The 11,302-nt window shown below is 35.7% G+C and overlaps 2 protein-coding genes across 3 annotated transcripts; one reads left to right on the forward strand and one right to left on the reverse strand.

The window, feature by feature from the left end:
- Window positions 1-2,181: 2,181 nt before the first annotated feature.
- Window positions 2,182-7,269, reverse strand: atp5mea (ATP synthase membrane subunit ea). Of its 2 annotated transcripts, XM_053240304.1 has the most exons (5): window positions 7,141-7,267; window positions 6,452-6,506; window positions 4,322-4,420; window positions 2,946-3,010; window positions 2,182-2,444 (listed from the first exon to the last, which is right to left on the reverse strand). In XM_053240304.1, the coding sequence occupies exons 1-4, from the start codon at window positions 7,174-7,176 to the stop codon at window positions 2,985-2,987; spliced, it is 216 nt and encodes a 71-aa protein (XP_053096279.1). In that variant the 5' UTR covers window positions 7,177-7,267; the 3' UTR covers window positions 2,182-2,444; window positions 2,946-2,984. The 2 variants fall into 2 exon arrangements, with proteins under 2 accessions (XP_053096279.1, XP_053096278.1); XM_053240303.1 differs by lacking the exons at window positions 2,182-2,444; window positions 2,946-3,010 and adding an exon at window positions 3,059-3,770 and having other exon boundaries at window positions 7,141-7,269.
- Window positions 7,270-10,345: 3,076 nt separating this feature from the next.
- Window positions 10,346-11,302, forward strand: hspb9l (heat shock protein, alpha-crystallin-related, b9-like). Its single transcript, XM_026941072.3, has one exon. The coding sequence runs from the start codon at window positions 10,439-10,441 to the stop codon at window positions 11,066-11,068; it is 630 nt and encodes a 209-aa protein (XP_026796873.1). The 5' UTR covers window positions 10,346-10,438; the 3' UTR covers window positions 11,069-11,302.

Here is an 11,302-nt window from a genome sequence, read left to right on the forward strand (position 1 = left end):
ATTAAAAAAAAAAAATGACTGCATGTAATATTTGCATAAGAGCAATCAAGCAGTCAGAAACTTTTCAGAAATAATGACGAGATCATATATGACCCAGAGGCTGGTAATATAAACACTTCATTAATTCGTGATGTGCTAAGGATTAGTGCGTGTATTAATTCATCATTAAGAAAGCATTATTTAAATATAAATAAATGCTTATTAGTGAACCTTATAGAAAAGTGTTACCATAATAGCTTTAGTTTGCACAGCTCAAAGGACTGGAAACAGCCAAAAGGAATTTTACTACACTGTTTAAGTTTTGCAGAAGTGTCCTTCTTTGTGTTTCTTAGTATCTGCTTTGTGTCTCCTTGTTCTTAGTTTCCTAGCAGATCAGTAGGGATTCATGTGTAACCTTCAGAATGCCAGCATTCTTACCAAATCTTTTTCATGTCTCAAACCGAGAATATTAGAACAGTGGTCAGTGATTAGATCATTCACAAAAGAGGATCTAATAGACTTAGCAAAGTTTTACGCCAAATGTACAAGTTACACAGAGGTGCTGTATGGACACAAGATAGCACCTCCCCCTTTTAGCAACAATTTTCAGATATAATTTTACTCTTTTTAATTCCTGTCATTAGAACTACATACATAAAAGATAAACAATATTTATTTACATGTAAAGATGTCAATGTCCCATACTATAAGCCAATTAAAAATAAGTCCAAATGGCCACAACAGTCAGTAAATTCAAGGAAAAAAAAATTACGCTTCAACACTGGAGGGATTTCAGAAAGAAAATAAGCTGCATTTAATAGGACATAAAGTTGCAAAAAAAAAAACAAAAAAAAAAAAATAAATAAATAAATCACAAGCTTTCAGGCAACTAGACCCTTATCAGTGCATGGCAAAATTCCACAGATTCATTCATATGTAACAGTTGATGTAATTTGATGACAAATTCCTCCATAATTGGTCAACAAAAAATCTAATTAGTTCAATTACAACAGGGGTTTGGGACCCCAAGGGGTTTGTGGCAGCACTGCAGGGGGTGCATGAGACGGATCACATTAAATTACATTTCAGTTAAAATTGTAATGATACAAATGTTAAAGTAACTGTAAAAATGTTAAAACTTTCAAAACTTCGATAAGATATACTATTACATGCACTTTTGTGCATGATCTAGTCTCTGAGCAGTTTGAATATTCTCTGTGTCAGACTTCATAAGACCTATTGATAATGCTGATAATGCATTAATGAAGTCATTATAGATATACAGATACATAAATTCATCCACTGTTCTGGTCAAGGTGGTTGTGTTGGAGCTGTGAACAGGTGACTAGATTTTATATGGACTTTGTCTTTTAACACAAAGCATTTTTGCCTATAAACGTCCTATGATTGAAAATTAATGTGATTTGTTATTCCTGACAAGAGTAATTTCTATAATTATTTACATTATGAAGAGTGTGTCTGGAACGATGTATAATTAACCCAAATTATAGGCTATAATGTAAGTTTGGGCAATTTGAAACCCACTTTTTTCAATACCCCCAATTCTAAACTAAACACAGGATGTATTAAAAATATAAACGAAATATACATATTGTTAATATGCGGTAGAAACCTATGTTTATAATGCTACAGTGCTTACTGTGTGCTTAAATGGATCAGTGTGCTGTGAAATTGTCAGCAATTTTGTAACATCATGCCGGTGAAGTGGTTTAATTTTGATCATGTTGTCTGGAAGCAGCTTGGTAGTGACACTGCCTATTGCAAATTGTCCCAAGTTAATTAAATAGCCTATAATCTGGGTTTACCTACAACCCAAACACACACTTCATAATGTAAACCTCTTTATAAATACTGATATAAGTTAATACTTCACTATTACCGTTATTAATGGCTATTCATATTTGACCCACAGGCTTTTAATGTATGTAGATCATTATATCCTGATGTACTAAGTATTAGTGCATGCATTTATTCATCATATGAAAGTTCAATGAATACTCATTGACCACTTTATTAGGAACACCTGTACACCTGCACATTCATGCAATTATCCAATCAGCCAATAACGTAGCAGCAGCAAAATGCATAAAACCACATAGAATGTTATTTCAGTGCCAGACGGGCTTATTTGGGAATTTCAGAAATTGATAACCTCTTGGATTTTTTTTTTATGCATAACAGTGTCTAGAGTTCACACAGAATGGTGCAAAAACCAAAAAACATCCAGTCAGTGGCGGTTCTGCTGCCAGACTGTTTTGAGCTAAATGGAAGACTACAGTAACTCAAGTAGCCAATTTTTATAACCATGATGATCAGAAATGCATCTCAGGAAGCATGTCGAACTGTGAGGAGGATGGGATACAATAGTAGAAGATATATCGGGTCCCACTCCTGTCAGCCAAGAACAGGAATCTGAGGCTGCAGTGGGCACAGACTCACTGAAACTGAACAGGTGAAGATTGGAAAAAGAAAAAGAAAAAACATAAAAAGAAAGAAACTACTTGCTGCTATTCTCTGGCTGCAGCCTATAGTTGGAATTGCACAAGGCTTGAGAATTAAAGCCTGTTTTCATACTAAATATGAAGTAGTATTAGTATTTTCCAGTGGTAGACTGCCCTAGCTATAAATGGATAAAACATGTGCTGTATTGTTCTGTAATAAGTAAAAAATTGTAATTGTTAAAAAGCTGCTGTTGTACAAGAAGAATAAAACACTTCAGGGAGTGCTGTTTTGGGAAAATAATCAACATCGGGGTGGTAACAGTAACTATGCTTCATCACACCACCCCATTATTGATTATTTTCTAATAACAGAACAACATGGAGTGTTTCATTCCTTATTTAATTCATGTTTGCCCAGCAGCCATGTTTTATGAACACAAAGTATGAAAAGCATAATTTGCATGATATTTTTATTGAAAAATAAAATAATATAATTATCCTTACAACTCTTTTAGAGGTGTGACATCGTAGATCAAAGATGATTCATTTCAGAATGGTGTCAGAGTTGGCTGTGGAGATAAATGGCATAGTTAGTGGCCAAAAGACCATTATATGCACAATTTTAACCAATTATATTAAAAATCTACCTGCTATCAAGATGTTACATCACTGTATGTTATGTGCTGGTATAGATTTATCCCTTCCTGTGTTGTTAAAAAAAAAACCTGGCCCAGACTCATTGTGTTAAAACTGAGTGGCCATACTGCTATTACGGCTCAGTTCAAGCTCAAACATTAAACACTACCATGAGCCACTTTAAACGGGCGTATCTGAGACGATGTGTAATCCAATAAATTGCATGTTTAGTTTACAAATAAATATTGTGCAAATGACATCACATGAATGTGATGGAAATGATCATTAAAATAAGGTTTTTCTGTGTGCTAATTGTTTCTGATACATGGACCAGTAGCAAGGTTAGAAGAGTAAACTATCTATTCCGTGCATATAATAATATAGAGAATATAATAAATTTAATGCCTCTGATGTTCTCTATGTACCTGTTTAAACTATACATTTCATTTTTCATTTCTACAGTAACGATTAACAGGGACTTGTATGGTAGATGCCCCACATAAACAGATTTTACAAATATATAATTGTCGATATGGTGAATTTTTCTGTAAGGAGACATTTACTTAACATTTACGGAAGTCGTCTCCAGTGTCAGTGCTTCGTAACAGTCAGAGAGGTAAGGCTGTAACTTTATATTTTCTGACCCACTAAATTCTTCAGGACAGAAGAGTTTATGCTTTGCTTTGTTTCTCTCTGTAACATGACCAGCAGCATTTTTGTCTTATTAATTTCAGGAGAAAGGAAAAAAAGAGGCTAGTGACAGAATCACTGTTTATAGCTGCTAAGTGATAACAGGAACTAATCATGGACATAACATTCAATGTAACTAAAAAGGGATCAAATGTATGACATTTTTTTAATAAATAAAAAATTTAATCACTGGCAAATTACTGTGTAGGGAATAAAAAACCTGGGGACATGCTGTCATAGGAAAATAATTAAATTTGCGGTGGTAACAGTAACTCTGCTTCATCACATGACCATTAATGCCATTGATTATTTTACTATAATACCATACCCCAAGTGTTTCATACCTTACACAGAATACAATCCTGATACAAGACGTATGAAAAAACAGATATAAACGGGGTCCATAGATCCATTCTAAATGCTTCTTGGTCCTATTTACACCTGTATTTTTATATGGATTTATTTATAATCCCAATCCAGATATAATAGTGGTAATCAAGGCGCATAAAATGTCCAGGTGTTAATGAGGTCTAAGTTTTTAAACCTGTTTATACCTTCAGCCAGCTGTTTGTAGATTCTCTCTTGTTCTTCCCTCTGTTTCTTTTCCTCCCCTTCCACCTGCCTCTCTTCCGCAGCAATCGGCTTTAGATAATCTGATAAAGAAAATATTATTGAATGAGCATGGCAGATAATTAACAGGGCTGGACAGTAGTGAGGTTAAAGTGGTAAATATTGACTGAATTCATTTACTTTTGCACAGTCAGGTCCATAAATATTTGGACACTGACAAAGTTATTGTTATTTTAGCTGTCTACCACAGTATATAGGAGGTGAAATTAAATGAATATGACTTTCAGCTTTATTTTCAGGCTTTTTACATCCAAATAAGATGAACAGTGTAGGAATTACAGCACTTTATATATGTTCTCCCCTATTTAAGGGACCAAAATTTGGACAAATTGGACAAAATAACAATCATCAGTGAAATTAGCTTTTTTGTATTTGGTTGCAAATCCTTTGTAGCCAATGACTGCCTGAAGTCTGGAACCCACAGACATCACTAAACTCTGGGTTTCTTCCCTGGCGATGCTCTGCCAGGCCTTTACTGCAGCTGTCATCAGATCCTGCTTATTCTTAGGGTGTTTTGTCTTCAGCGAGTGAAATTCATGCTCAGTTAGATTCAGGTGATTTACTTGGCCATTGCAGAACATTCCACGTGATTGCCTTAAAAAAGTTTTGGGTTGCTTTTTTAAAGTATGCTTTGTGTCATTGTCCGTCTTCACTGTGAAGCAGCATCCAGTGGCTTTTGAAGCATTTGGCTGAACCTGACCAAATAATATAGCCCTATACACTACAGAATTCATCCTGCTGCTTTTGTTTGCAGTCAAATCATCAGTAAATACAAGAAAACCAGTTCCACTGGCAGCCATACATTCCCAAGATCAAGATGCTTTGGATCATGAGCAGTTCCTTCCCTTCTCCAAACATTCTGCTACAAGTTGATCGTTGTCTCATTTGGATGTTCTTTTATAACTGTACAGGCTTTTTTTTTTTTTATTTTTATTTTTTTTAAAGATGTTTTTGGCAAACTCTAATCTGATATTCCTGTTTTTATGGCTTACCAATGGTTTACACCTTGTGATAAACCCTCTGTATTTACACTGGTTAAGTTTCCTCTTAATTGTTGACTTTGACACAGATAGGCCTATGTCCTGGAGGGTGTTCATGATCTGGCCAACTGCTGTGAAGGGTTTTTTCTTCACCAGGGACAGAATTCTTCTGTCATCCACCACAGCTGTTTTCTGTGGTCTTCTGGGCCTTTGGTGTTCCTGAGCTCACCAGTGAATTTTTTCTTTTTAAGAATATACCAAGCAGTTAATTTGGCCACAGCTAATGTTTTTGGTACATCTCTGATTGATTTCTTTTGATTTTTCAGCCAAATGATGGCCTCCTTCACTGGCAGTATACAGCACTTTGCACTTCATATTGAGAGTTAACAGCAACAGATTCCAAATGAAAATGCCACACTTGAAATCATCTCTAGACCTTCACTTACAATCTGCTCACTTGTAAGTGAAATAATGAGGGAATAACACACCTGGCCATGGAACAGCCCAGTAGCCAATTGGCCAATAAGTTTTCGTCCCTTCAAAAGGGGAGACCTCACTGTAATTCCTACACCATTCACCAGATTTGGATGGAAATACTCTCGGCTGTATTAAAGCTGAAAATCCACACTCTGAGCTCATCTTCATTATTTAATTTCGACTCCTATATACTGTAGCAGACAGCTAATTATTAAATGAAAGCATGTTCAGGGTGTCCCAAAAGTCTCCATACATAGGGGAAATTAACACTTTTTTTTTATCAAAATGTAACTTTATTTACAAAACATCGCCTACATGATCGCCATTTCTTTTTAAACACACACAGAGTCGTCTCTCCCACTCATGATGAACTTGTGTTAAGACATCTGGTGTTATGCATGTAACTGCAATTCGAATATGTTCTTTTAAATTATCTTTGTGCTGTATATTTTCCTGGTACACCATGGCCTTCACATCCCACCCCCAGGCAAATATCAAGTGAACATAATATAAACTAAGTATGAAAAATTTTAGAAAGCATTTTGATTAAAAAATGATAATCATAATAATAATAATCAAAATAATTAAGAAACATACCATATCTCTGCTTCCCATAGATCATTCCAACCAACAAGGCTGACCATCTTGCAGTCTGTTGTATAGGGAAAAAAATAACATTACTCTATTATGACATTATTAGTGTATTATTTACAGTATTATTCGCCACAGCAATAAAACTAAGTATCTGAATAACCTGAGGAATTAATTGATTTTTTCCCCTACAATATCCAGAATCCAGTTTGGCATGACAGCCCAGTTTACATGTTTATTTCTGACTAAAATAAGTAAATAATGAAGGTTGAGACACTGACCTCTCCTACTCGGCTAATATGCTACACATACACCGGCTGAAACAAACAAACAAACAAACAAAAACAAAAAAACAAAAACAAAACTAAGCTACACAGTTTCCATCTCCTGTCGGATACATGCGATTTATTTATCGTCTAAACGCCTTATCTGAGTTCTGCATACCTTTTAAACCAGTCATGATAAATAAATAAATCAAATTCACTGACAGTCTCCCAGCATTTGCTCGCTAGCATTTAGCCTGCCTGTGCTAGCGAAGACCACTGACCTCCCAGTACAGCGTTAGCATTGGCTAGCATTCTTGCTTAAATAGTAAAGCAGACAGTTTAGTCTACCTAATGAAATAAAATATTTTTAGTTTAGTTAATATAATTAGTTAGTAATTCTTTTACATTTTTGGAATAGCAAAATATTACCTTAATAAGCGGAGAGACTTGAACAGGGGGTACCATGGTTAGCTGTTCAAGTCGTCGCTAGCAGTACAGCCAATTTTCAGTCTACAATTGAGTCCAAAAGTTTGTACACCCTCCCGTTTGAAATGAACAAAACAAAAAGTATTTTCAGGTTTCACATGCGTTTTTTTTATCACAAGCAGCCAAAATGGGCAGCAGTTGTTTAAAAATAGTTTTAAAATATTAATATTGATTTTTTTTATACTCCTGAATGTAATATAAATTACATTTCATATACATCAGTCAGTTGTATGTAATGAAGAACGGAGCCACTGACCAGAGACTATCACCCTCCATTTTAATTCTCATAGTAACTCAGAGATAGTTATTTTTTTCCTTGGCTACATACTGTATCCCTTATATGTAAGTGTCTCTTTTTGTTATGTCTGTCTTATACTACTACAGTCAGGTCCATAAGTATTTGGACAGTGACACAATTTTCATAATTGTGCCTCTGGACACCACCACAGTGGAGTTTGTGCTATCTCTCTGAGAGGTCTACTTTGTTTTTTCAGCCTAATGATGGCTTCCTTCACTTGTTCTCATGAACAGCTACCTTTTATCTCCTTAATTTGTCATGAAATAATGAGGAAACAGGCCACATCAAGGCCCGTCAAGGCGCTTTACATAAAAGTATATAGACATGTATCAAAAAACAGTTACTAATAAAATACAATTCAATTATTAATAATAACAATAATAATAATAATTAAATAACAAAAAACAAAACACAGTAACCAATAAAATCGATCCTAAAGAAATAAGTTTTAAGAGAAGATTTAAATAGACTAAAAGACTGGGCTTCTCTAAGATCAGACGGTAGAGAGTTCCACAGTTTTTGAGCATAAGAAGAAAAGGATCTATCACACATAGTATGCAAACAAGTCTGAGGAACAATTAAAAGACCAGAATTGGAGGAACGGAGATCACGTTTTGGGGTGTAATGGGTTAAAAGCTTAGCCAAATACTGAGGAGCCAAACCATGCAAAGGCTTGTGTATTTTAAAATCCACATAAAACCTGACATCTTGATTGCTTGAGACACTTTTACTTTCATATACTTGTAAAATTACCAGAGCAGTAGCCCTACATAGAATGTGTAAGGAAGAAAACACTCCATGTCATGCTGTTATAGGAAAATAATCAATGGCAGGGTAGTGAGATGAAGTGGAGTTCCTGTTACCATCCTGAAGTTGATTATTTTCCTATAACGCATCCCAAAGCGTTTTATTCCTCTTACACCACAGCAATTTGCCAGTAACTAAAGAACAGCATGTCATACTTTTTAGCTGTTTATTTTTACATTTAATGTTGTGGAGCTACTGTCACTAGGGAAACATATTATAACCAGCACATAAATATAAGCCTGTGATTTGCAGCTGCTCTACGGTCAGAGCTGCTGTTATAGAAAATGAATGAACATGTTCTGGCCAATCAGAATCCAGATTTCAACAGCATTGTGGTATAACCATCCATATTATATTCTACTTTTTCTTCAGGTTGACTTTTTATTGTTTTTCCCCCCATTTGATTATCATCTATTCAACAAAAGTCTGTGATATCTATGTTTGAAAACCAAAACACCAGGAATAGCATTTAGGTGTTATTTTTAAAGCAGGAATAAGATGTCTGGTATGAACGTGGGTTGATGGACAGTCCTTGAATGGAGAGCATGCTGAAAAACTCTGGCTAAATTTAAGCACATGACAAGCATTATGAATGGAAATAGTTGGGAATTTCCATCCTGACACGAAGAAGTAGGTCATAGGATATTTATGACACATGGTGATCATTTGAATTTTAAAATAATATAGTAGGCTATACCAAGCTTTTTAGTCTATATGATGATCAGAGGTGGAAAAAGTACAAAAAAATTCAACTTAATTGAAACTAAGGGTATTATATCTCAATCTTGATTAAATCTTACCACCTTACCGTCATTCATTTGAATTCATTGGAATTTGTCATGATATGAGACTATATTCTTTCATTAAAGTTATGTACATAAGTCAAACAATAAAAAGATGCTGTTACTTAACAAAGGAAAATGTGTAATAATTGATGAATGATGAGTTTTATGTGAGGAGATGTTTATTTAACATTTATGGAAGGAGTCTCCAGTGTCAGCATGGAGGTAAGGCTGTAATTTGACGTTTTCTGATATGGAAAGGTTTTCAGGGAAGAGGAGTTTATGCTTTCCAGTTTCTCAGTAACAAGCTTCATTTTTTTTGCCTTATTAACTTCAGGAGAGAGAAAAAAAGAGAGTCTAGTGAAGGAATGGATGTTTATAGCTGCTATAACATAAGTGATAACAGAAACTACCTTGTATTGCTGACATTCCACAACATTAAATGCAACTATAAAAAATAAATAAATAAATAAATAAATAAATAAATAAAAAATTTTGACATGACACGTTTTGTTGATAAATAAAAAAAATGTTGGCAAATTGTTGTGGTATATGAGAGAATATTTATTGTTATAGGAATGTAATCAATTTCAAGGTGGTAACAATAACTCCACTTCATCACACCACACTGTTGTTGATTATTTTCCTATAGCAGAATGACATTGTGTGTTTTATTGCTTACTTAATAAATGAAGGTAAAATGCACTGAAATGTTAGTAATTGAATTGGTTTCTAGGCAAAAGAAAAAAAATTGCATCATGATAACGCATACCTGAAAATGTAAGAAGTAAAAATTTTTTTCTTTTTTCATGTAAATACAACTGAGTACAATTATTACTTTCTAATTATATTAAATTATATTAAAGTAAAGTACAAAATCCCCTAAAACAATACTTAAGTATAAAAACTAAGTACAGTTACTGAATTATTTTTCAGCTCTGGTGCCGATTAACCTGCATATCTCTCATTTTCTTTCTTACACAATAAGAGTAATAATAGGTATCAGCTGTGTTTAGGGTGGTTTTATGACAAAACAAAATACCCAGCATGTGTCTGTGGAAGCCTGTCACCGTGCTGTAAATAGAACAAGGACACACTCCTCTGGCATGTGGCAGTTAGATCACACAAGCACATCCATCCATCTTGTTTTGGAGTATGACTGCATGTACGTCATCACAGCACTCTGGCACACAGATGACACATAGTGACTGAAGCTCGAATGCTACTGGAACTTTCTACCCCAGCATATAAAAGTGGCGTGCTGAGTGCACCGAGCCAGAAGCAGCGAGACAGCTGAGACGAGCAAACGAGAACGAGAACCAGCACAGCAGCTCTGACCATCCACTGATCCAAGATGCTTTGCCCAAGCACATTTCAGCCTTCCTTCAGCCCATTTGTGGACTTCCACTGGCCGGTGCGCAGTCTTTGGCCTGAGACGAGACCTCTGTTCTTCCAGATCGAACAAGAGATGATGAGGCACATGCAGGAGATGCGACACAGCTTGGAGTTCATGGAGCGCCTCCACAGGAGGATCTTCGATGAGATCGACCATACCTCACCTTCAGCTGTGTTCAAACCCATCTCGTTCAAAGAAAGCAAAGAAAGCAACCGCTTCGCGGTAACCCTGGACACAAAAGATTTCTCCCCTGAGGAGCTTTCCGTCAAACAAGTGGGCAGGAAGCTGCGTGTGAGCGGAAAGTCAGAGAAGAAGCAGGATGATGGGAAAGGATCATACTCTTACAGATGCCAAGAATTCCGGCAGGAGTTTGACCTCCCTGATGGCGTGAACCCTGAGGCGGTAACCTGCTCTTTGAATGATGGCCATCTACAGATCCAGGCACCTAAGGAGACCCCTGCTGGGGCAAATGAGAGAGTGGTGCCCATTACATACACTCCTGCTGTGAACAGCCCTCCAGCTCAGAGTCCAGAGCCGCAGAGCCAGCCGGCCCAGGAAGATTCTTCTAAGAAAGGAGATCAGCCTTAATAATGTACTACGCTGATAAATGACCATGAACTTTAGAACTAATTTATTACCAATGGTGTAGATGTTTTTGAGACTGTGTCCAACTCCTTGCTGCAGTACAAACATGATAATTTAATGTTCACTTATGTGATTTTGTTAGGTTTGGACTGTGGGGAAATACCTCAGTGTTGAAACATTTCATTGGAATAACTGGCTTATTCATGTTGTACAATATTAAAGTAGTTTTTCATCAAA

Source organism: Pangasianodon hypophthalmus, chromosome 15 (assembly GCF_027358585.1).
Source record: "Pangasianodon hypophthalmus isolate fPanHyp1 chromosome 15, fPanHyp1.pri, whole genome shotgun sequence".
NCBI classification, from domain to species: Eukaryota; Metazoa; Chordata; class Actinopteri; order Siluriformes; family Pangasiidae; genus Pangasianodon; species Pangasianodon hypophthalmus.